The sequence below is a fragment of the Populus alba genome, chromosome 1 (assembly GCF_005239225.2).
Source record: "Populus alba chromosome 1, ASM523922v2, whole genome shotgun sequence".
Classification (NCBI taxonomy): Eukaryota; Viridiplantae; Streptophyta; class Magnoliopsida; order Malpighiales; family Salicaceae; genus Populus; species Populus alba.
The window spans coordinates 41396923-41421476 of record NC_133284.1 but is presented as its reverse complement, the minus strand read 5'-3'; the positions used below and the strand labels follow the sequence as shown (position 1 = coordinate 41421476).

At 30.4% G+C, this 24554-nt stretch overlaps 1 protein-coding gene and 1 pseudogene across 2 annotated transcripts; one reads left to right on the top strand and one right to left on the bottom strand.

Moving 5' to 3' along the window:
• The window catches only part of LOC140955253 (uncharacterized), an 85738-nt pseudogene that overhangs the window by 55091 nt on the left and 6093 nt on the right, over positions 1–24554 (top strand).
• On the bottom strand, positions 2685–12339 carry LOC118056910 (NAD-dependent protein deacetylase SRT1). 2 transcript variants are annotated; one of them, XM_035069335.2, is made up of 14 exons: positions 11874–12328; positions 10867–10896; positions 10552–10644; positions 9526–9645; positions 8857–8957; positions 8550–8658; positions 7685–7764; positions 6662–6740; positions 5224–5277; positions 4842–4938; positions 4328–4410; positions 3685–3752; positions 3372–3474; positions 2685–3268 (listed from the first exon to the last, which is right to left on the bottom strand). In XM_035069335.2, exons 1-14 carry the CDS (start codon positions 11970–11972, stop codon positions 2990–2992), a joined length of 1395 nt encoding a protein of 464 aa, XP_034925226.1. In that variant the 5' UTR covers positions 11973–12328; the 3' UTR covers positions 2685–2989. The 2 variants fall into 2 exon arrangements, 1 of the variants encoding a protein (XP_034925226.1); XR_012169421.1 differs by having other exon boundaries at positions 3131–3268; positions 3372–3584; positions 11874–12339.

The following is a 24554-nucleotide window of genomic DNA, read 5'->3' as shown; positions in this document are numbered from 1 at the left end:
ATTTGCATTGGCTATTAAAGTGGTTATTTGCATTCAATCACCTAATTCACCCTTTCTCTTAGGTACTTGGGGAAAAAAAAGTTAACATAGAAATAACTTAAACAATTTATTAATTTCTTTTATTACCACCACTTAAAGGAAAACCTAAGTTTAGTTAACAGAAGGACCTAATTCAATTTTATGATTTGTTTAGGGACTACTAGTATTTTGTACTTTGACCATTCAAGGAGGTTAGCATATTTTATTATAGATTTCAGCCTCCATCAACCTTGTCAAAGATAATGTAAAAGATAAAATAAAATAAAATGATTAAATCTTGGAATTTGCCTTCTATATATCTAGATAAAAGGATTGCTCGATTGACTCTACTCAAGCTTTATTTTAAATTTGATTGAGCTAATCAACCATAATTTATATAGTTTTATTGACTATCATAATATTATTATAATAAGTCATGTTGGTTGTATTTCCCATCTCTAGATAAATAGTTTTAAATCAACATTATATATATATAAAACAATGTTTCTTCAGAAAGATCCACTAATAGCTAATTAGAGCATGGACAAACTTGTTTTGAACTTCTGAAAATAAAATCAAACCCCGATAAGGGACAACTAAAAGGTTGAACTAAAAGCATAGAAATGGTAATATACACACTAAAAGTTGGTAGAGGTAATGATGTTGGGAAAGGTGGAAGCATTATGGGAACACCATAATTCTATCCAAGTGTAATTATTTGTTGATAAGAGAAACTAAATGATAAAGAATCATCCTATAGCATATCTGATAGAGGTTGCTCCATTGGCTTTTTTATTTGTGGATTGTTTGCATAATTTTCTTGGTTTAAGGAATGACCTCTATCAATTGAATATAGTAAGTGGTCATCACCCTTTATAACCATGTTTTTTTCAATTTAATTTTTTTTTTCATGTAATTAATCTAATGTTGTTTAAAAAATTAGTTTTACTAAGCATCTGTCAATCTATTGGTTAGTCAATTGTTAATCCGTTAATAGATGATTGTTAATTTATTGAATGATCACTGAGTCTTCGATCAATATGCTATATATTATTCATATTTTTATTCTAACTAAGAGAAAATACAGTTATGAACTTAATCCCTAGCGAAAATAGATGACAACCTTGTAAATCAAGCAAAATGTGAAATTATTAACTTAATAGATTTGGAGAGAAAAAAAGATAATGCCAAGAAACTATAAAATAAGTGAAAATAATGAAGGAAAAAAGAAGAAGCAATAAAGATAGATAAAAGCCTATTAAGGAAAGATGTGAAGAAAGATGTACATTCTAATGATAGAAAAGAAAGCAATAAATTGCATAAACTTGTGAATAAATTATGTATATGATACTTACTATTATTTTCAACCACTAGATTGTTTATTTATAAAGTTACATGGATAAAATTGCATATTAACTTAAAAGCATAATCTTACACAAACCATTTATATGAATTCTAGTATAACTTATAGTCCTTATTTACAAGTCTCCTTCTAAACAATTATATGTGATCTTATTACAATGCAATATCCATCAATTAATCTACTAAAAACTTTTGCTCTATATAGGACTTAAATGATTAAGTGAACCCTAATCTCCTTGATAGATAGCTTTATTAGTTTCCAACTTTTTTCACTAATTTTTCAAGTAATTTCACTAATTTATCAAGTAAACAAATATTATTCATAATTAGGGACACAGGGTTACTTATAATATTTTATATAAACATTCATTTACAAAACTCATGAAATAAAAGCCAATTCTTTCCACCAGAGTGAATTGAACCCAAAACTAATAACTCAAGGGGCTTAGGTTATCAACAAACCTTTCTTTTTCTTTTTCTTTTCTTTTTCCTCTCATATTATTTGAGATTTTCTTTTTTGTACCGTACATTTCTTAAGACATAACAACTAATTTAAGAAATTTAACTCTTTATTTTCTTATCTTATGTTTTCATAATTAATAACTTTAAATTGTTTGATTTATTTTAACACATAAGTAAGGGGTTTTAAATAAATACTACACAATAAAAATATTAAAATAACACTTTTTAAGGCTCTCAAAACCCATACTTCTGAGCCACTCTTTCTCTCTCCCTCCTCTAAACAACCTCTCCTTAAAAACTATACATGCTTCAACCCCTCTCTTCTCTTAATTGTTTTCTTTTATTTTTTAATAATCTCATATTTAATTACTAGATTTTATATCTTCAATAATCCAAATAATTATAAATTTTAAATTTGTATGATTTAAAATTCATTTGATTTTTCTGTGAGGTTTTTTTTTAGATAAACCTCAAAAATACCTCTCAACTATAAGGAGTTTCAATTCTACATCCAAAATATTTTTTATATCAATTTTATTATTAACGAATTCCAAGCATTCCATCCATATTTCCATTTAAATTGCACTTTTATTTTTATATTCCATCCATATTTATATATATATATATATATATATATATATATAAACAATGTTATTTTATAGAAAATATTTTAATTGAGAAATGAAAATAATATGATGGTAAAATTGATATAAAAAATAGTTTGGGTATGATATTGATGATAGCCTAATAATTTGACATTTGAGATTTACCTTTTGGTTGTTTTATTTGTAGACAGACAAACACACACAAAACACAGCATGGCAATTACGTAAGAGCTACTAGACCGAATATGCCTTTGAAAACACATGAATCAACCAGAAAAACGATTGGCAATTACAAACTAGTTTTTCACCAGCTAGTGCAAGACGAGAATATTTAGCTGCCATTGAGAAACCTACCATGGAGCAGTATAGGATATGAAAAGGTTACATGACTTGGTCAAATCTAACTGGTTTCGCTACCTTCCTATTCATAGCTGGGAAGACCGAGTGTCGCATCTAACAAAATTCACCCAGTCCCTACATACCATACTACTTTCTATAAGTAATCAAGCACATTTATACATCCAGACCACAAGCCTTGCTCTCTAAAATCTCGATTTACGCTTGCGACCAAACGATCGCTTCCGAGATGTTTTGGTACCATTAACCCCTCTTGGATGTTTCGCATCACCATTACTCCAAGAATCAGAATTGAAAGCTTTAATGTTGGTTACTAAAGCATGGTTTGCAACCTCGGTTTTTGGCTCTAAAATGACCTTTCTTTCGATCAGTGCATTCTGACCACAGCACAAATCTTGAATTGCCCTCTCCTTCAGATTTTGTATGGCCGACTCCTTGTCAAGGTTAAAGCAGTCACTTGAAACCTGCACAGAGTGGGGAGAGAATTTCCTTACACCCCTGTTCATTTGCAAAGAGTGGTATAAACTTCCAATAAACAGCTCTCACATACTTCATTAAGCTTCTTACCTTGAAATTGACAGGGACATTAATTTGGATGGAGGGACAACCACATCCATCACTGAAGTTGAGTTTCAAGAGGATTTCAAATGCTTCTGCTGGTGCGGTCCTCCTGATGCATATAAACCAGAAGAACTGTGAGGGCAAGAAGGCTGAGTAACACTTGTGGCCCAACAATTCAGCCTATTTATATGCAACAGAAGCTTGGCCAACAAATTGCATCTTTGCAGAAAATAAAGTATACAGCTCAACAAAATGTTCTCACGATAAGTTCTCAATTTTTTGACAGTATACTTTACATACAGGATGGGATTAGACCAACCTTTTTAGGTTAAAGGGCTGGTCATGTAGCACAGCCGCTTTGTATTTTTGAGCATCTGTGAAGGACACCTAAAATGCAAGTAAAACAGGAGGATTAGAAGCAGCATAGTAGTTTGGCAACAAAATAAGAAATTGCCTCGTCCAAAGATGGATCAGACCAAAGCAGTGTAACTTGGCACAAGAAGTAACTATGTAATAATGTCATGTAAATTAAATCAAAGTTAGTCAGTTTGCTAGCAACTAGCAGACAAACCCTGTAATGAAATGGATACCACAATCTATAAATAAAATGGTGGAACTTCTTGAAAGCAAAATGCCCCTGTTAACTTTTATTAAAAGCAGGAACAACTAAAGGAGACTAATTAAATCCTGATCATTGCATCATAAAAATTTTATATTTTTAAGTGAAAAGTGCTGACGTTTCTTGCTTTCTTTTTGTCTTTCCTTCCTTCTTTGTGTGTTTTTTTTTTGGTAACTAAAAGTTCTCTCAACATGCATTGCGTCTGCCACTTAACACAGTAACCTTAAACAATCAGTTATCCAAGGCCATAGCAGCCCAACTTTTAGAAAAAGAACACTGCAACATACAAAAGCAAAGCATGATTAAAGGCATCAAGCAGAATGGCTCTCTGAAAAAAATTCACCTCAATGGACTTGATGAATGGCAACGGTGCTTTCAGTGCATGTACACTAGCCACCCGGAGGTTCCAGTTTACATATCTTTCATCTATCAAATGTCACACCACATCAGAAATCTATAAACCATAGCGTCAAATAGTTACCAAATGCAAAAATGAATTTCCAGTAGATGTCTCATATGAGGCCACTAGTGATAAGACTGATGTCTTTCAAAACAATAGTGAGACAAACTTCATTCTCATGTAGTAAACACATTCAACAGAAATTAAAAAAGAGAAATAGAAAACCTGAATTTAGTCTTTTAGAAAAGATATCAAGCCCAGACTATATGGAAGCAAAAATTTATTCTAGAGCCCATGGAAAAAATAAGATTGCCAGGCCCAAAACATTAGGTTTTGTTGCCTGAAGGATTGCTAACATTTAGGATAGCCCAATAGACGGATGATAGCATTACATTAAATGCATGTTTCACAGGCATGACATTTAAATGTAGTTCTCTGTGCATCAGCAGAAGATTACCTAAACTCAATGACTGAGTTATGATAACTTGAAGAAGATCAATCCTGACATATGGAGCAATCCTCAAATTAAGCAAGTTCATGACCCCTGCAATAACCTGTTCTGGATCAAATCATTAAATCGGAATAGCAAATAACACAGTTTTTCAGGATCTATATGACAATGAGAAATTCTGATCTACAATCTACACATACTTTATGCACACATGTTAAGGGCTAATAAATTTTAAAAATTATATAACAGACAAAAAAAGAATAGGAAAGTAGATACCCTTTACCCTCTATATGCCAGCTTGTACAACAACTGGTCCATGTAATGTTAATCTCAAAAGAAGAGGGGGGGGGGGGATCACAGATGCACTTGTAAGCAGAAATATCAGTACCTTGTCTGAAAATCCATGGATCACCAAACTTGCCTTCTTATCCTTTGGCGTTTTCTGTATAGTGGGTAAGAAAAAAGTAAGTGAAGTCATATATATAAGATGCAACCTTCTAATTAAAGTAAGAGATACTATTAATTCCCTCATGAATTCATCATCTACCGCAAAGATGTTCTTACTCACGAGGGAACCCGTGTCTTAGGAGTTGGAGTTCAAGAGCAGAGCTATAGAAACATGGAAATATGGTAATTTCAATTTTCAATATGATTCCAAAATTAACACTAGAGTAAACCAGTACAAAAATAATTCAAGCAAAATAGAACATGTCAATTGACCCAACAATACGATTTCCATCTGCAAAGCCGAGATAAAAATAATAAAGCAACAATCAGACTTTTTAGTGGAAGTTCTCCAAGTCCAAACCTGAAATCATTGCTTTGATTGCATTTCATAATTGTGATTGCAGGGTCCTGCAATCACAATTCCTACTTGAAGAGAAATCCTTTTAATTATTCAAGCAAAATAGAACATGTCAATTGACCCAACAATACGATTTCCATCCGCAAAGCCGAGATAAAAATAATAAAGCAACAACCAGACTTTTTAGTGGAAGTTCTCCAAGTCCAAACTTGAAATCATTGCGTTGATTGCATTTCATAATTGTGATTGCAGGGTCCTGCAATCACAATTCCTACTTGAAGAGAAATCCTTTTAATGATGCCTTGGTGAATTCAAGCAGAAACCATTTCCTCGTCACAATTTCCTTTCCTTCTTGGTAGTTTGATTTTGACAAAGGTGGTTCTGTTTTATGCTATCCTAATCCTATATATCTAGATTTTATTTCATTTTCTATCAAAAGTATATGAAAAAGAAAAGCTACTGCAATTCCTATGCCACCCAAATGCTCAAGATCTCAGACACAACAAAATATCCGCTGTTAGTACAACACTGACCACACTGTTCTCTCAGAGGCTTTTGGCTGGAGCAATATTTAGGACTGCCAAATTTTCAAAGCATCACCAACAAATTATTAGGAAATGGAGAATCTACTTATTTCAGTCACCTACTATAAGTTAGTGTTTTGCTGCATTTATGAGTATTTAACACAAGTGATTGCTAACTGAAAGGAAAGAGGAAAGCAAACAATTAGAAATAAAGAGGATTCACATCGAAATGACACCAGTCATCCTTAAACAATCAAAATTTACTGCTCATAAGTGGTAAGAATCCTTTTCCAATTTTATTACAAAAATCTGGTTCCCTCTCATGTTAGCAAAACTAGTGATTTGGGAACAAATATTTTAAGGCAACCTATAAAGATCCATCCATAATAGGTGGGTGATATAATACATGATTCCACCCACGTATCAGTTTACTATGTAATCTCAATCAACTTGCAGTTACATACACATACATCCTTAGACAGAAACTGTGAAAATACCTGAAGATTCACAATTATAATCTTTCCCCCGCCTCGGAGACATTTTAAAGGCAGATTGCATGCAGGAGTGATTTGCAAACTGCACAGGGTAAATCATGTTGGTAATGAGATGTATTAAAAAAAAAAAAACATTCAGGAATATGTAATCCAATTGGAAAAGGTACTGAGCAACAAATAGAAGTACTGGTAGCAGGTTTAAGTTTCATAAGTTACTCGCATCACACATGCCAGCACTAAAATTTAACACTTAGTTATTAGATGCATGTGTGTCAACTGGATCCTATGTATTCCTTTTCCTCTGATACATGACTCTGCTTAAACATTTATTGGGATTGTTATAATTATTTTGTTAAAATTGTCGTTTTTGGTATCTTTACTTTATTTATGACACTTTAAGAAACCTGAGGCTTGAAATCCATCTGAAAGCTGAGATTGTAATATGGACACAAAGGATAGTAAATTTCTTTTTCATGGGGTGCAAAGCAACAGGCAAACCTTCTTACTTGTGTAGATGGCTTTGTCTACTTAGAATGTAAATCACACTCAATTTTTTAGTTTTGTTAAAATCTTGAAGCAGCATAGAGAGTAGGGAGATGAGAGAGAGAGCAGCTTGCTAGGAGGTTGCAGGAATGCAAGGATATCGTTTGTAACTTAGGAGCAGCCAATTCAATCATGCATTTCCACAGAATCAATGTAATATTGAGAAGCAATCTAGCATGCTTTGGTAATTCGAGAAATCTACATGAATTTCCAACAAAGAAGCTACCTGCTTTTTTCTTTTTTTATCAAAGGTTATGAAGGTAGAGAATATATGCCAAGGTATGCTAGTTTAGATTTTGAAAGAATTTAATGTGCATTTTCTTTCTTTTTTTCAAGTGTATATACAAAGCAGCTGGGTAGGCTGTTGTCAGTGATTCATTAAGGAGGTTTATTATGTTGAGAAAATAGCATACCATTAACGAATAGAATGAAAATTAGAAACAAAGGTACATTCATACTGTAAACTAGCAAATCTCTCGTTACCTTGTCCCCAAACATAATACAACATCAGCCATCCTGCAGTGTTTCTCAGCTGGAAGCATCTCCTTTGTGGGCAATGCATCCTGCACATGCACATTGGAGCATGCACACACAGATTCTCAGCATCATGTGCTTTCAATTGAATTGTAGTTATAGTTCAAAAATTAAGTTGTAGAAAAAAAATGTGGAAACAAAGGCATCAGATTAAATTTATCCAACTTTTATTCCTGGGGCTATTTAAAGCCTAATTAAAGCACTGAATTCAATCAAAAAGTCAGTGATCATCTTTGTGAATTAGCAGGATTTGTAACCTTGTCTATCTATCTGAATACCATAGAACAGTGTCTTTCAATTTTCACAAGATGCATGTGCCATGCCTCATCTCAAACAAATTGATCTAGAGTCAACCTTAACCCCTCCATTCAAGACAATCTTTCAACTGCAGCAGAAACTTTCTAAATGATATTTCACATCTCCTGAGCATCTAATCCAGTGCCTTTTGAATTACACTTCACCATCCACTAACCAACTTGTTTAAAACGCCATTACAAACAAATGGATTAGTTTGAGAAGGTAAGATATCAAATTTTTTATTTGATGGTCAGGTGGTATCCTCGGCCAACTTGTGCACCCCAAAACTAACTCTGCCTTCCAGGTGAGGTCAAAAGGCATCTATCTACCCCGGGACTAGGGGATTCATGACAAAATAGATTCTCACATCCTGGACTCAGAATTGAACCCTGGCTGATGAGGGGAGTTTACCCACTTTCCAACTTGGCCAACCCTCAAGGTTGAGGATAAGATATCAAGAATATTTATATTTCTTGAGCCTTAACTAATAGCAACCCAGAAAATAAACAAAATATACCTCCCAGTCAAGAACTGTATCTTTTAGCTTTGCTCCACATTTGACATCAGAGCAGCGTCTTGATGTCTCCTTCAACCCAATAGTTTCAACCTCAAAATCCCGCAAATACCTTCACAGGTTTGACAACAACAATAAACTTAGATTTGGAAAGCAATTTCTAAATGGAAACGATAATTGTACAAACAAAAACTATTATACAACCACACTAATCAGTGTTGATACTTGAAATGCAAACAATCCAAAGGAAAAAAAAGTAAAAAGAGATACATATTACAAGAACAGGAGTGGCTTTAGGAATGAATCTTACTCAACACCACATGAAGGGCAAACTTCCATGAAGGAATTCCCATGTAATTCAGCAAGTTTCTCCCTTGGTATTCCAGACCGAAGATGGAGGCCATCGACATTCTGCCATGTGAATATAATAAGTGATCCAAATCAGTATCTGGAAAGCAAGCAGATTTGTTTATACGGTAAAATAACCAGAGGCCTGTTTGAGAGATAAAAGTCAAAATGATGCAAAAAACATATAGATTTTAGCATCATTCTGTTGAGGAAAGCATTCTTGCAAAAGGAATCATGGGTGTCATTGAGGTTCTGAGTAAATCTAGAAAGCATAAATGATAGCAGTATGAACAGTTACATTTCCAATGTACCAAGTTACTGAGGGACTGTTGAAAAGTGATTGTGGACCTCAAATGTCTTTTTTTGTTGACCCGACAACAAGAAAATTACTTGAATCAAAGGATAGTATCTCTCTCACACCCATCTCAGAAAAAGCAACCCCCCTTCACCAACAAAATAATAATAAATAAATAAAACACACACATCCAAGGCACCTACACAAACTAAAAGGCACTTGATGACTTGCATCATCCTATTCTAGATGCAGGCTTTATATGGAAGCTAACACAATCACCATGGGTAGGAAGTATATGGCACATTGCTAAAGAAGAATGAGTCACTAAAGCCATACCTGGCTAATAATAAACTTTAAAATGCCAGCCTTCTCTAGCTCAACCAAAGCCATGTGTGTCATGCTTGGCATTGCTCGATGAAATGGTAGCGATGCTTCAGGTAATGGTTTTCCCTCGCGCTGCATTCAGTTGATGAGAATCAAAGAAACAACCCAATAACACTTATAGATAATCATAAAACTCAGCTTGTTTACTTCTGAGCTAAGCTTCCAGAAAGATGAAATTTTTAATAGATAAATAAACTATTAATGAAAGAAAAAGGAAAAGGAACAAGATTGCTGGAAGTCCAATAAGATTTTAACATCCAAACTATGAATTTTCCTATAACTTGATCACACTACAATGAACTTCACATGATGGCATGACAGTCCTTGCTCATGCACACACAAACTCATGTTAGTGCCTTTCTTGTTTGTCTAAGGCAGCTTTGGATGGCTGCGAGCCTTCCAGCGGCAACTAGATTGCCTTCTAAACTACCTTTTTAAGTCTTGGAGGTACTGAAGCTTCACAAAAGTGCTTCGAGCTTAGATTTTCTTCTAATTTCTTTAGTCATCATTGAAGTGAAAACTTTTCCTTTCTTTGATTTTTTTTTTAAAAAAGCTGACCCGAGCCCTGCCATCTCTTTCAGACTCCCTGTTGTCAGAACTCAATACTAAAGTAATTTCCTGGCACATAGTTAAACATTGTTGGATTAGTTCTCACCCCAGACAAGGCATGGAAATCAAGATGTGTTCCTCATTGGCTTTTGTGAGACATTCCATGAGTAAAGGAAACAACTTATGTTCATATATTTATCTAAAGTTTAGGAAACTATTTATATACACACAAAAAGTACTAAGTTCCATAACGGATCATAATAGTGAAGAAGGCCCACCATCTACCTCTCCCTTGAAATGAAATGTAATTATAAGTTTGTACAAAGTTCTTCAGGTAAAGGACAATGTACTATTAGATAGAGTTCTTCTCAAAAGGAAAAGGAGATTCATTAAATTCCATTTCTCCCAAGTAAGAAATTGAATTTTCACCTGTAACGTCCAAATTCCCTTGGGACCTCGAAAATCAGGTATGCCACAAGATGTTGATATTCCAGCACCTGTAAACACAACTAGATGCTTGCTCTGCAAGTGCAAAGAAACAACTTAAAGGGTTGATTGGACAAACATATCTACAAATCATCAAGTATAAGAAACATAAAATGCAAAAATATTTTTAACAATGAAGATTGTGGGAGTGGTATTTTCTTTTTCTTTCTTTCTTTTCTTTCATTTTTTGAGTGGTGAATTCAATTGGATGACGTAAAATTACAGACACCATTTATAACAAATTTTGTAGGTCCAAACCTTTTGTATCATCTCGGCAAGTCTTTCAATCTGCCAATTAAAAAGCAAATCAAAATTAAATAAGCAATGGATGCAAATGTGAGTAATGATGAAAAGAGCTCTGTTGTTTGAAAAGGAGAAACAAAACAAAAAAATCAGCAACTTAACTAATGCAAATGTTATCACATAACCAAATCAGCAAATGCTTGGTAAAAGCCTGTATATGCATACACATAGCATCCAATAAAAAGTAAAACTTGAAATGAATCTACTCATATTGAATGAACGGATAACATGGTAGTCTATCTACTGACTGCCACACTATAATGAAACCTAATTTAAAAGAACAAAAAAGTTCTCTCCAGGATTCTCAAAATTATCCACCTCCCCTCCCCTTTTTGATTGCTTAAAAGACAATGTCAAGTCGAACGGAAACTTTAAATCCAACAATCTAATGACTATCAGCAAATGATGCATCTGCTCGAGTCTCTAAAATCCTTCCTTTTCATTTTCCAATTCCTCCGTCCTCTTACAAACCAATCAGACAATAACAAAATTCAACGTAAAACCAAATGAGCCGCATTGCAGCGATATTTGATCTGAAACAAAATATCAGTTTATTTTATTTTTAAAACTCCCTTAATATCCTTCAACCCCACAAATAAACAAACATTATTGCCCATTTACATTACCATGATGCCTAGTGATTAAAAGACATCTGCATGATTAATAAGTACCAAAAATGAGTAAAATAAGTGATACAGAAGCTAAATTCTATTGAAACAAAATGAAATACCCAGAAATCAGATCCCATCGAACAACAACCACTATTATAGAACAATCCAAACTCGCTCTCCCGCTCGCGCTCCAAGCTTATGGAAAAAACCCGAGTAAAGACACACTAAAGTTTCAGTCTTACAGATAGATGATCACTATAAGCAATTAACAACTAGAAGCAATCAACAAAGTCGAAGAAAGAAAGAAACCCATGCAATAATAATAACAAAATGTGATAGAAAAGGCTTTACTTTTTCTTGCAAAACATGAGATGAGTCGAAGAATTCTGACATTCCAACGTTGCCCACATCTTCAATGTAAGAAAGCTTTTCTGCATAACCCAGAGACATGGTGATCAGAGCTGTAAAGAGGAAGAGAGTTTTCTATTTGTTCTCAAGGAAAAAGCATTCCAACAATAAAAAAGTGTTCCTTTTGCTTCTTTTAAGGAGACCCCCCCGAAAGCCAAAACAGCTTGCTCCTAATTAATATCAAGCAAGCATTCTGGAAAAAAAAAAAAAAACCAAAGAAAAATTTGAATAAAAATTATATTGATGCCCCCTTTTTCCTTATTAAGAATTTTCATTAATTATTATTAACAATAAGGAGATTCACCGTGCAAAATTGCACGCTGGATCCTCTCCCAAACACTGTGCATTCACTGGCAATATTATTATTTTTTTTCAATTTTTTTTTTTTTTTTTTGTCATTTCTAAACTAAATCATGGCCAATTTAAGTAAGATCGGTAAGAGATGATAAAATAAAAAAACAGAGATCCAAAGTACAAAATATAGAGAAAATATTTGGTGATTGCAAAGTTTATGAAAGAAGTTAACTTTGGTCCTCTTACCTTTTTAATAATATAAATTTATAAAATTCACTTTTGATATAAAACTTTAATTTTATTATTTTTCAATTACTGTAGTTGAGAGAAAACAAAGAAAGTCATTGAATTCTAGTTGAAAAAAATAAAATCATGATTGACATCAATTCTTACTATGGAAAAAATTGAATTGGGTATCAACAAGTTCCATTCAATAAAAAAAGTTTGATGATATATGATTTGAGTCTCAATGTTATTTGAAAAAGAAAAATAAATCTAGATTGAGAAAGAAAACTCTTATCTAGTTTGATTTGGTGTTTCAAATTGTTTTTCGGTGTTGTTTGGGTTGATAAATTGAATTTTGATGTTATAGAGTGTTTAGTAGGTATTTTTAAGTGAAAATAAGTTGAGAAATAGGTTTTTATAAGAAAACTTATTGTAGCCTAATTTTTCAATTACCATAGTGATGGTTGAATTCTAGGTTGGTAGCATTATCTCCTGCAATAGATGACACGTCGTCTATCTTATTTTATTTATAAAAAATGATTATCCGCTACTCATAAATTTTTTAAAAATAAATAGGCCCGAGCTCGCTAGGCCTGGTCCTTTTTTCCCTTTTTAAATTTTTTTTTATTTTGTTATTATATATTTAGCAAAAAAAATTGAAATAACAATCTTTAAACCCAATGGAGTTGATGACATAAGTCGTAAGTTTGATGGGTTAATTATTAAAAAAGTCATAACTTTCGATAGGTTTTTATTTATTTCATTTATAATAGGTATTATGATCTTAAGAAAAGTCATAACTTTCTATAGATGCTCAATTTTGTGAAGAAAAAAAATCAATTTTGTTGTTTGCAATAGATTTAGAGTCAGGGATCAAAATTGTAAAAGAAGAAATATGACCACCCTTTCAAAAAAAATAATTTAAACTTCTTATAACCTTAAAAATGATCCAAAAACCCTTTTTGGTCCTTTTGTTTCACAATTATATGTTTTGGAGTAAAATTTTATTTTATTCACTTTTTAGTCTCTAAGCTTGAGAGAGGAGAGAAAGTCATTAGATAATAGCAAATAAAAGAAAAGGAGGTCAATTGGTTGGATTTCGATGATGAAAATGGCCAAATTTAGTGTTAAAGTATTTCTTTTGATGAGAAGAATGTGATTGAGTGTTTTGTGGTTCTATGTTGCTCGAAAAAGTAACTTGAGGTAGAAGGAGGTCTTTGTTCTTGAAAATTGATTTTATGACCTTTCTTTTACCAATTTTATGTTTTTTTTTATTGGATATTGGGTGTGTTTTAAGGTTATAATGTTTTTTTAGGTGAAGATCAGTTAAAAATTGGGGGTTATTATGGTTAAAAAATGACCTAGATCAAGTAACTAAAGTTTGATGGGAATGTAATCTAACTCACAAAAACAAAAAATTGATTTGATGCAATATAGGATTAAAAGCTTTTCAAAAAAAATACAAAGATGAATGAAAGTATTTAGAATAAGAGAAATTCAAAGCATTGATGTAAGATTATAAGTTATTGAAAAGATGAAAAGTTGATAAAGATCTTACATGAAATCATGTGGGTATTTATAGTGAAAAACTCATTTCTAGATGTTATAAATAAGAGGAAATAAGAGAAGAAATTTTTTTTTCTTCTTCTAAGTGTGAGAAATGATTAAAAGATATTTTTAGAAATAAAAAAGTTGCTATAAAAACATGCTAAAAATATGACTAGACATCTTCAGCCATTTAGTTAAAAATAGCTCTAGCATTTTTTAAAAAAATACAACATTGTCACTTAGCTAAAAACATATAGCAGGTGTAAGAACCATGTGATAGAATATTTTAGTTACAAGTGGACATTAAAAATATTTTAAAGTTAAAGAGAACATAATAAAGATCATGCTCTTCATTTAAGTGAAAATACCAAAATATATGAGATATAATTTTTCATGAGGTGTTTTTCATTATGTAATATTTTGTGCACTTAAAGTATATTTGAATGGAAATTAAATAATAAAATATTTTATGATGAAAATCATTTTTGTGATGCCAAATTAAATTCCATAGAGACTTGATTATATATTGAGCTCAATTGTCTTCAAGTTATATAGCATCTAAGGAGTCAATATAACATCCAAGAGATATGTAAAAATTCTTATAACATTAAATTCTTGGACAAAAATATTAAATTCATTATTTCTTGTTATCATCAACACAAATAAGCCATATGTGATTAAAAATATTTGGGCTAACATTTATGTCTTAAAAAAAAGGCATGAAACTTTCAGAGAATATAGTGATATAAAGAATATTCATTTAATTTTTAAGTATGCTTACATGAAAATTGTATAAGAATTTGGACTTTTTTAGAAGGTTTTATGTTAAATACATATAGATTTGGTATTTTTTTAATCTATTAACTATCCAAACAATATATGAAAAATTAGTAAACAAATATTAAATTTATAGTTGAATAATATAATTAAGTAATATACTAAAACACGTAGCTTTTTCACTGTAGCTAAAGATTTTTTTTTTCTTCTGTGGCATTTTTTTTTTCATTTATGGTTTTTTTTTTGTCTGTAGCAGTTTTTCCTTTTTTTTTTTTTTGCTTTTGCTTTTGTTTTTTTTTTTTTAAAATGTTATTTCATTGTAGCAACCTTTTTTTTTTCTTTCTTTTTTTTACATATTTTTTTTTAACGCATGAGTTTTTCAATGTAGCAGTTTTTTTTTTTTCCTCGCTTTTGTTTCTTCTATTTTTTAAATATAATGTATCACTGTGCACACAGTGAAACACTTGACTTTTTTTTTTCCTTTTTTTTTTTTTTGTTTTGCCCATGGGGTTTTTTTTTTTTTTTTTGCTTTTTTCTTTGTGCTTTTTTTTCTTTTAATGAATTTTTTTTGTTTAATTTAGCTTGTTAATATGAATTTTCTTTTTAATTTAGTTATCATACTTTCATTACACGGATCTCGATTTTTTTTATATTAAACTGGTTGAGAACTTAGCTTTGTAGCTTTTTTTTTTTTTTAAAAAAAAAACACTATGGATTCCTACAATGTTTCCCTTTCATGATTTTTGTTTGGCTACAGTGTTTCCCCCACATGTTTATTTTTTAAATTATCTTTGTTAAATTTATTTTTTTAATATTGAGTTGGTTGAGAATTTAGCTTTAGCTTTAGTTTTTTTTTTTTGTTTTTTCTTCTGTGGCATTTTTTTTTTCATTTTTGGTTTTTTTTCTATAGCAGTTTTTTTTTTTTTTTTTTTTCACTGTAGCTGCTTTTTTTTTTTTTTTTACATGTTTTTTTTTTTTAACTCGTGAGTTTTTCACTGTAGCAGCTTTGTTTTTATTTTTTTCCTCGCTTTTGTTTCTTCTGTTTTTTTACATATAATGTATTACTGTGCACACAGTGAAACAATTGATTTTTTTTTTTATTTTTGTTTTCCTTTTTTTTTTTTTTTTTTTTTTTCGTTTTGCCCTTGGGTTTTTTTTTTTTTTTTTTGCTTTTTTCTTTGTGTTTCCTTTTCTTTTAATGATTTTTTTTTTAATTTAGTTTGTTAATGTGAAAAAACATTTAATTTAGTTATCATACTTTCATTACACGGATCTCGGTTTTTTTTTATATATTAAGCTGGTTGAGAATTTAGCTTTGTAGCTTTTTTTTTTTTCAAAAAAAAAAACACTATGAATTACTACAGTGTTTTCCTTACATGATTTTTGTTTGGCTACAGTGTTTCCCCCACATATTTTATTTTTAAAATTATCTTTGTTAAATTTATTTTTTTAATATTGAATTTGGTTGAGAATTTAGCTATAGCTTTAGATTTCCCCATGCTTTTTCATTATAATTATTATTATATTGTATTATATTATATGACTGTTTTTTTCTTTTGTTTTTGTTTTTTAATTTTTTTAATGAATTATTTTTGTTTGATTTAGTTTATTAATGTTAATTTTTTTTATTTAGTTATCATATTTTCCTGATACGAATCTCGGGTTTGATGGGTTAACATGATTTGACGAATTATTTTTTTCATTTAGTTTAGTTTGTTAAAGTTAATTTTCTTTCTATTTAATTATCAGACTTTCATGACACGTATCCTGAGTTTGACGGGTTAACTTGGTTTGATGAGTTAACCCGGTTAATTCTGGGTAAACCCTTCATTTTTTTTTTCTATTTAGTTATCAAACTTTCATGACGCAAATCCCAGGTTTTACGAGATAACCTGGTTTAAAGGGTTAACCCAATTAATTCAATTTTTTTTCTTCATTAGTTTTTTCCTTTTTTTATTTTTTTAATTAATTTATTTAATTATCACACTTTTATGACACGACCTTATAGCCAGACCCACATCCAATATTCTTGGGTCTGGTGTTACAGTCAGACTCACTTAAACTTGGGTCATGCAAGTTTAATTTTATTATTAATATTATAAATATTACTCTTAGGTCAGGCGTTGTAGCTAAACCCAAGATTCTTGGGATAACTTTGCAGAAAAACCTAAAATTTTTAAATTTTTATTTTTTTAATATTGTTTATACAAAAAAAATGACCCCCGGCATCGCGCGGGTATCAAAGCTAGTACAAGTTCAAAGCATGTTGTAAAACAAATAATAAAATAAATAACTCTAAGGATTTGACTTATGGAGATATGCTCATTTACTTAACTTCATAATTTCAACTTTCAAACCAGTAAGAATTTATTAAATTTATTTAAATATACTAATTTATGTAAGAGATGTGCTCAAAGTATCTTCAATATATATATATATATATATTTATATATATGAACTCTATATTAAAACATTTGATTAAACCAAAATACTCTTAAATATTAATAATCATCACATGTGTTAAGAAGGCTTATTAGTAAATATTAAATATATTGGATTATCTTAAAAAAATTATCCACGCCAAAATTAAAAAGACATTTAATTTATATAAAAGAAAAATATTTACCTTTCATTAAAAAAACAATACAAAATATATTTCTATATAAATCCAGCTCTCTAAAATATAATATAATTCCTAAAGAAATAGGTTACCTTGTTTTTCCATCACATGCCTATTTATAAAACCTTATATAATATAGTACAAACTCATTCACTCTAGTTTGATTATTAAAACTTTTTTATTTTTTTTAATTTTAATTACATATATTTAGTAATGTATATAATTGAGAACTCTTGAAAAAACTTTAAGAAAAAAAAATGCGATATAAAATCGAATTTCATATAATAATATTTATATTTTAATATTATAAATTAAAATATTAAGATAATTATTATATTCTAACACTTTTGAATTACTTTTGTCTAAAGTTGTCTTTTGTTACAATAAATTTTATGGATAATGTTAGAGTAACTGAATTTTTTTTACTAAAACTCTTTACTAAGTGGTAGGCATCATGTAATTAATATTTTATCAATCACTTAATTTTATAATTGTAATTATCTTATTGAATTCATCTTTTTTTATTCTAAAGTTAGCGTCCCATTTGATTTTTTATATAGATTAAAAAAGTGTAATTAATTCATGCCATCTATTTTGAAATTACTTTTCAGCACTTCCATTTTAAATAATGTAGAGAGAAATTGAATTAAAAGTTTTTGAAGGAATAATAATTGTGGATATAATAGAAGAAATTCACATTTTGATTTTTTTTTTATAACTTACAGTAGTTTTGAGACATACCAAAATGAAAACATGACCACTATCTTTGGGACATAGATCAAGAGTAATGTTTGTTCACTTTGCATTTTAAGCTAAAATATATAGATAATTGAAATCGACCATAGATCGAGGAGATAAGAGTTCATGTTATTGATCGGCAATTAAGTTCTATGTAAAATAAAAGCCTTTAATAGTTAATGGTGATGAATGTTACAGTATAATGAGAGTATAAACACATATAACTATTTGGAGGAGGCACACGAATAGTAAATACAAATCTTATTATAATTCAATTGTAAAATCCTCATATATTATAAGACAGTTTGTATAAGACTAGAGTTTATAGGTTATCTGAAATTCAATGTCTATAACATTATAAATAGGTCATCTAGCAGTTGAAAATGATGGTCAACTCTAGGGGTGAGCAAAAAAACCGATAAACCGAGAAAACCGGGAAAAAAAACCGAAAAAACCGAACCGAAAAAAAAAACTGAAAAAACTGATTAAAAAATCACAAAAAAATTCTGGTTCGGTTAGGTTTTGGTTTCTAAAGTATGAAACCGATTGAACCGAATCGAACCGAACCGGTTCAACTAACCAGCACTTAAAAAAAAAAAACCAACTATAAATAGAATATTTCCTAACCCTAAAGTAACATAAGCCGCCCCCCCTCCCCCTCAACAATCTTCTCTGCGTATCTCATTCTCTCATTATCTCACTTTGCTCTCCGTGTTGATTTTTTCTCCCATCCCTCTACTCTTTAATCTTTATGAGACTTTTGTTTTGTTGTGGCTTCTTCCTGGAAAGCACTAATTCTTGGTAAAGCACAGATTAATCAACAATGGATTTTTTGTGAGAGATGAGTGTTTGTTTGTTTTTGTTGGATCCTGATGGATGGAACCCCGATCCTCTCTCTTCTTTGTTGTTTCTTGTTCTTCCGCTCTCTGGTTTTTGGGTTTTCCCTTTCTTTGATCTTTTTTTTTTTTTTTTTCTAGTTTTGTGTCCTCTTTCCCCCTCTGATTTTATAAGGCCAAACCTTGAGAGAAATTCGATCGTTATGCTGGGATGGTGATCTTGTATGCTGATAATTATTGTTTTATTTTTTTTGCTCTGTGTTTGGTGGAATAAGAACACCAACAGTCCTGCCATTGTTAGACTGTTGGTGATGGGTTTCCTTAACATTGATGACGCATCGTGGGGTGAGGGAAATTGAAACAAAATGGGATTTGTGGTAGACAACCTGGTCTACAATGTGGATTGGATTTGGTTGTGTTGATGGATCTACAGAGGGAGAAATATTGCTAGTGTTGGTAGAGGACCAGCGGTTTGAACCGGTTTGGAAGGGAAAAAAACCGAACCGAAATTAATCGGTTTGAACCGGTTTTCGGTTCGGTTCGGTTCAATAAAATTAAAAAAACAAAAGTTTGGTTTGGTTATTTATTTTGGTTCAAAACCGGACCGAACTGGAAATGCTCAGCCCTAGTCAACTCTATATATAAGATTTCTTTATAAGCTTTCTACAATTTATCGCTTTATTTTATTTATTATAATTTACAACTTTATTTTATCTTTATTGCTTTACTAATTTTACTTAGTTTGTAGTTTTCTTGACATCACAAATATTCATCATTTAACTTGTTAGATCAATTCAAGAATTCCACACTTTGTTTGTGTAAGGTTGTTACTTGTCTCCACTAATGATTAAGTTTCTAAGTGTAGTTTCTTCTTGTTGAAAGGAAGGAATGGATAAAAAGTAACATATTAATCAATTTAGAGAATCCATCAATCAATCATAACACTAGCTTTTTTTTTTTCTTTGTTTTTTTTTTGGGAGGGGGGAAGGGGGGCACTGTCGCTACTAAAAAACTAAATTGCTTAATATTAGATACATACATACATACATATATACATAGTTTTTTAGCAGCGATAGCATCTATATATATAATTCTTTTGTTTTCTTTATTTCATTGGAAAAATCTTTTTTTTATTTCCATGTCTTAGCCAAAAAAGACTTAACAACATAGATGACAATAAAACAACCTTAATTAGACGTGCTATAAGATGAATCTTTAACATCTAATTCCCCATATAAAAAAAAACAACTACATTTAAACACAACCACAATGTCTCATAAGTCTATAATAGTGTCACCTTTCCTAACATCATTGCCTCTAATAACTTATAGTGGATATGTTGGTATTTATATGCCTCAACAAAAACCTTATAACTATCTTTTTTTGGAGCCTGATGATATGATCTAATAGTCATGACCAGTTTGGCCAAACTACAGTTAGCCAAAAATTGCTCATTCTAAAGGTGCTTCATTTTATTAGAACTTAAATCCATCTAATGTTGATTTAAGGGCTATCTAGCTGGAAATGAAAAATAAGGCTAACACAACTTTCCATAAATATATTAGCGTAGTTAACAAGACCATAAAGACTATGGTTAATCAACTCAATAAAATCTAGAATGAGCTTCAACAAAGTTGATCAAGTGTTTTTTTTTGGCTAGTTTCCTAAATGTAAGTCCTAGGATGTACTTTGATAATAAGAACTCTAATATGTATTAGATGCTCACATAAATGCACTAGAACAAGTTTTACCCAATTCAAACATTATCATCCATGAGGTATCACTTACCTCACAAGAGTGTAGGTAACCTTAGGCCAATCATCTATAACTAATTCAACTTGTACTTGGATAGTTTAATGCCTTATAAGGCTATATTCTAGCAAATCAATCTCAATATTCTTATATCTCAAGGATAATAAGCAATGTAAAGAATTGATAGGGTTGTATTAGCCTAACACTTAAGGGAAATAGGGATAGATATTAGACATATAGTTAGGCCTGCATATAATTATCCATATCATAAATGGATTAACAAGTTGTATCCACAAGAATTAAGATAGCTTATCTCAAATAGTTTTTTAGGGAGATAATTAGTCAACAAGAAAACACATTGTAAAGTTTACTTATCATAATAATGTTGCTAATAATTTTGATAACTAAAGCTCTTTGGTTCATTAATGACCAAGACTACTATTAATTGGTTTTCTACACTACCAAGGTATGTATTCAAATATATAAACCCTTATACATGATGTTGATCAATATGAAAAGATGGGCAAGAAAGGGAAAAAAAATCACTTAAGAGAACATACTCAATCTAATTGGCTACTTTAAAAAGGTTATGGTTGTTTATTCAATAATCAATTTATATTCTGTTGAGGAGTTTGAAGAAGTTTAGTAGAAACTAATATTGATAATATAACTTAAAAAGGGAAAACCATTTGAGATCATGACATTATAAAAGCCTAAAGAGACTAATAAACCTATTGCTAAAGAAATAAAAATGACTAAAGTAATAAAAGAAAATAAAGAATATTCATTCAATATTAAGATAACCAAAGAGATATTCAACCAAATGACATAGGCAGGATAACTTAAACTCTTAGAATATCACATAATCCCTACTACCAAGAAATAAAGGGAAATAAATATTATAATTGACATGACTCATAAAGACATAATAGTAATAGTTGTGTTACATTAATGAATCAAATCTAAAAGGCATTAGAACCTAGTTGCATTCGCTTCTTAAAAAATAAGATAAAAGTGGATAACGACTTATTCCTTAAGGTAATACAATAGTGTCTGCTTCCAATTCAAAATGATTTCTTAGTAAATAAGAAATACAATAGACCGAGTCTAATTTAATATGACAAAAATTGGAGTTAGTCATTAATATGGTCTCAAGTAAGAAGTATATTGATTATAGTAAGGCCTAAGAGTTAGTACAAGAACATCATAAAAAATCTCTCTATAAAGTATATAGGTGCCCTATTTTTCATACAATTCTACCTAAGATAAAAGACTTGGGGCTAAAGCTAAAAAAAATCAAATAATAAAATTTTAAGGCTTTTAAGCTTAAAATGCTTGGTAATAATAAATGTATTAACATAAGCCACAATAGAAGTCATCCAAACTCAGTAATGAGGGTGATGAATTTGCTAAAGATTGTCAACATCTTTTAACCTAAAAAAAATAGTGACAAGGTCGATTAACCAAGACCTAATTTAAAAGAATGCAATGTCTAAGCATACAAATATAAAATGATGAAGCGAGACCATGTACCATACTAAAAAAGCATGTTATATGATCATAAAATATTGATTATTTGGTTGATAATTAATAGTGACAAACACTTACTAAATTACTAATATATGGTGTTGAAGATCAACCACACAGATGATTAATGTTAGACAAGATCAAGCCTAATCTTGTACTAGAATAACCTAATAATACCTTGTAATGGAAATTTTTTGCTAGGAGCTACTAATTCTATAATGTTTGGTAAAAAAGGTGAGGAAGGTTCCAATCTAAACGCCATCTTTATTTACTTAAAAGGTTGATTTATATCTCGAATAAATTAAAAGGCATATTTTTAAGGATATTTATAAGAAAATGGAAAAGGACTTTGATTAGTACTTAAAAGTGCATTTTTATCAAGGTTTTATATCATCATTTTGCACTTAAAGTATCAGTATCTTCTTAACGAAAACATATTTTATAATAAGAAGTCTGATACTATAAGATGCCTTTAATTTATGGTAAATGTTCATCTTAAATGCAGGCCTATCATATAAATCAAAGGATTGATTGATGAGTTTAACTATTGAAATTTAAAAGTTAAAGAGAGGGCCAAACTTAGAAAAGAGATGCTGATTTAGTCCAAATTGGAACACTGTTTGGTCATTGGGTCATATTTGGAGCTGTAGATCTTGGATTTAGGTGTGCTCTATATGGATGGAAAGTTAAGATATAAACCTAAAACTTTCATATGGAGTCCAAGATTTAAAAAGGCCGTTTTCAAGTCCAAATTATAGCAACAACGGAGAAGTTCGAATCTGTTTTGCAACATAGACACTATTCAATGTTTAGCCCATATCTCGAGTTTTAGAAGTCCGAATGACCTCAATATTTTTTTGTTGGAAAGTTGAGATAATTTCCTAGAATTTTCATGAGTCTGTTCAAATTCTGACATTATTAATGACGTTTTATTCAGACAAGAAGATAAGGATTGTCACCAAGTCAAGATGTGGCCAACCAGTCAACAATTAGTCATCAAATCAATAGTTTTAAATTTTGGCCTATAAAAGGAGGCATTTGCCATGCATTTAGGCATCTTGGTGTTTAGATCAAGATCATGCTCTTTTTTCTTTCTTTATATTTTTGTAATGTTTAAGTTTTATTTCATTTTATATTTTTTTTAATCTCTTGTTTTTGCTTTTCATTTCCTTTACAGTACTTATGTTCTTATGTTGTTTATTTATGTTTATCTTCTTCATTATGTTTAGCTAAGTTTATTATGTCAAGGTGAAAAGGTTTCACTAATGGTGGTAGAATAGGTATAATATAAACTCAACATGGACTTCAATGTTTATATCTAATAAAGTTTGTTATTAACATGTCTTATCTTTTTATCTTAATAATTCTTAATACCTTTCTTGTTAAATGGTTTATATAGATTTGTGTTGTATGGCACTTGGTATAACAAATGCTTGGCACTTTCATAGCCAACCATATGGTATAACCTATACCTGTGCTATGAAAGGAACTTGATTTGTTGTTAACATAAGTTGGCATTATGAATTCCTGACAATATTTAAAAGTTTGGTGTTACTTAAATAAGATAATTAATATGATCATGTTAAAAATTTATAATGAACTATTAAGGATAAATAATCCGATTGAAACCTCCTTTGTTTGTGGTTTCTAGTTGATTAATAAAAAGAGTTTATACTATACTTATTTCTAATACTATTGGTGTATCTTTTAACATTGACAATTGTTTTATCATTGTTTAATTCTTACATCAATATCCCATAAAATTCTCATAAACTCTTTATTTTATTAAATATATATAGTATTTGTAATTTATATAGTTCACCTTCCTGTGATTCGACCCCGGTTTTGCCGGGTTATTTATTACTTTGACACTCCTGCATTTGGGATAAGACATCAATCTTTTGGTCATGTCAAGTTTTTTATGTCGTTGCTGATGAGGTAAATTTCTATACAAATTATAAATTTTGTTATATTTTTCTTTTTTCACTTTTCTTTTATCTAACTTTTGTTTCTTGTGTTTTGTCTCCTTTTTGTTTTCTTTTCTTCTTTTTATTCTCTTCCTACACGTGTATGAGAGTTTAGTCACGTATATTAAATGATAGACTTTGTAGGGTATCCACATCTTCTTTAGAAAACATGGTTGAAGAGGATAATCAGTCGCTTTATAATGAGAATAATGAGAATAATCGGGTTAGAACACTTAGATACTATATGAATCCAATAAGAACAATTGCACGATCATGTATATTTTTTCCTCCTCATGCATCTCATTTTAATTTTAAGCCAGACATTATTCAACTTTTACCT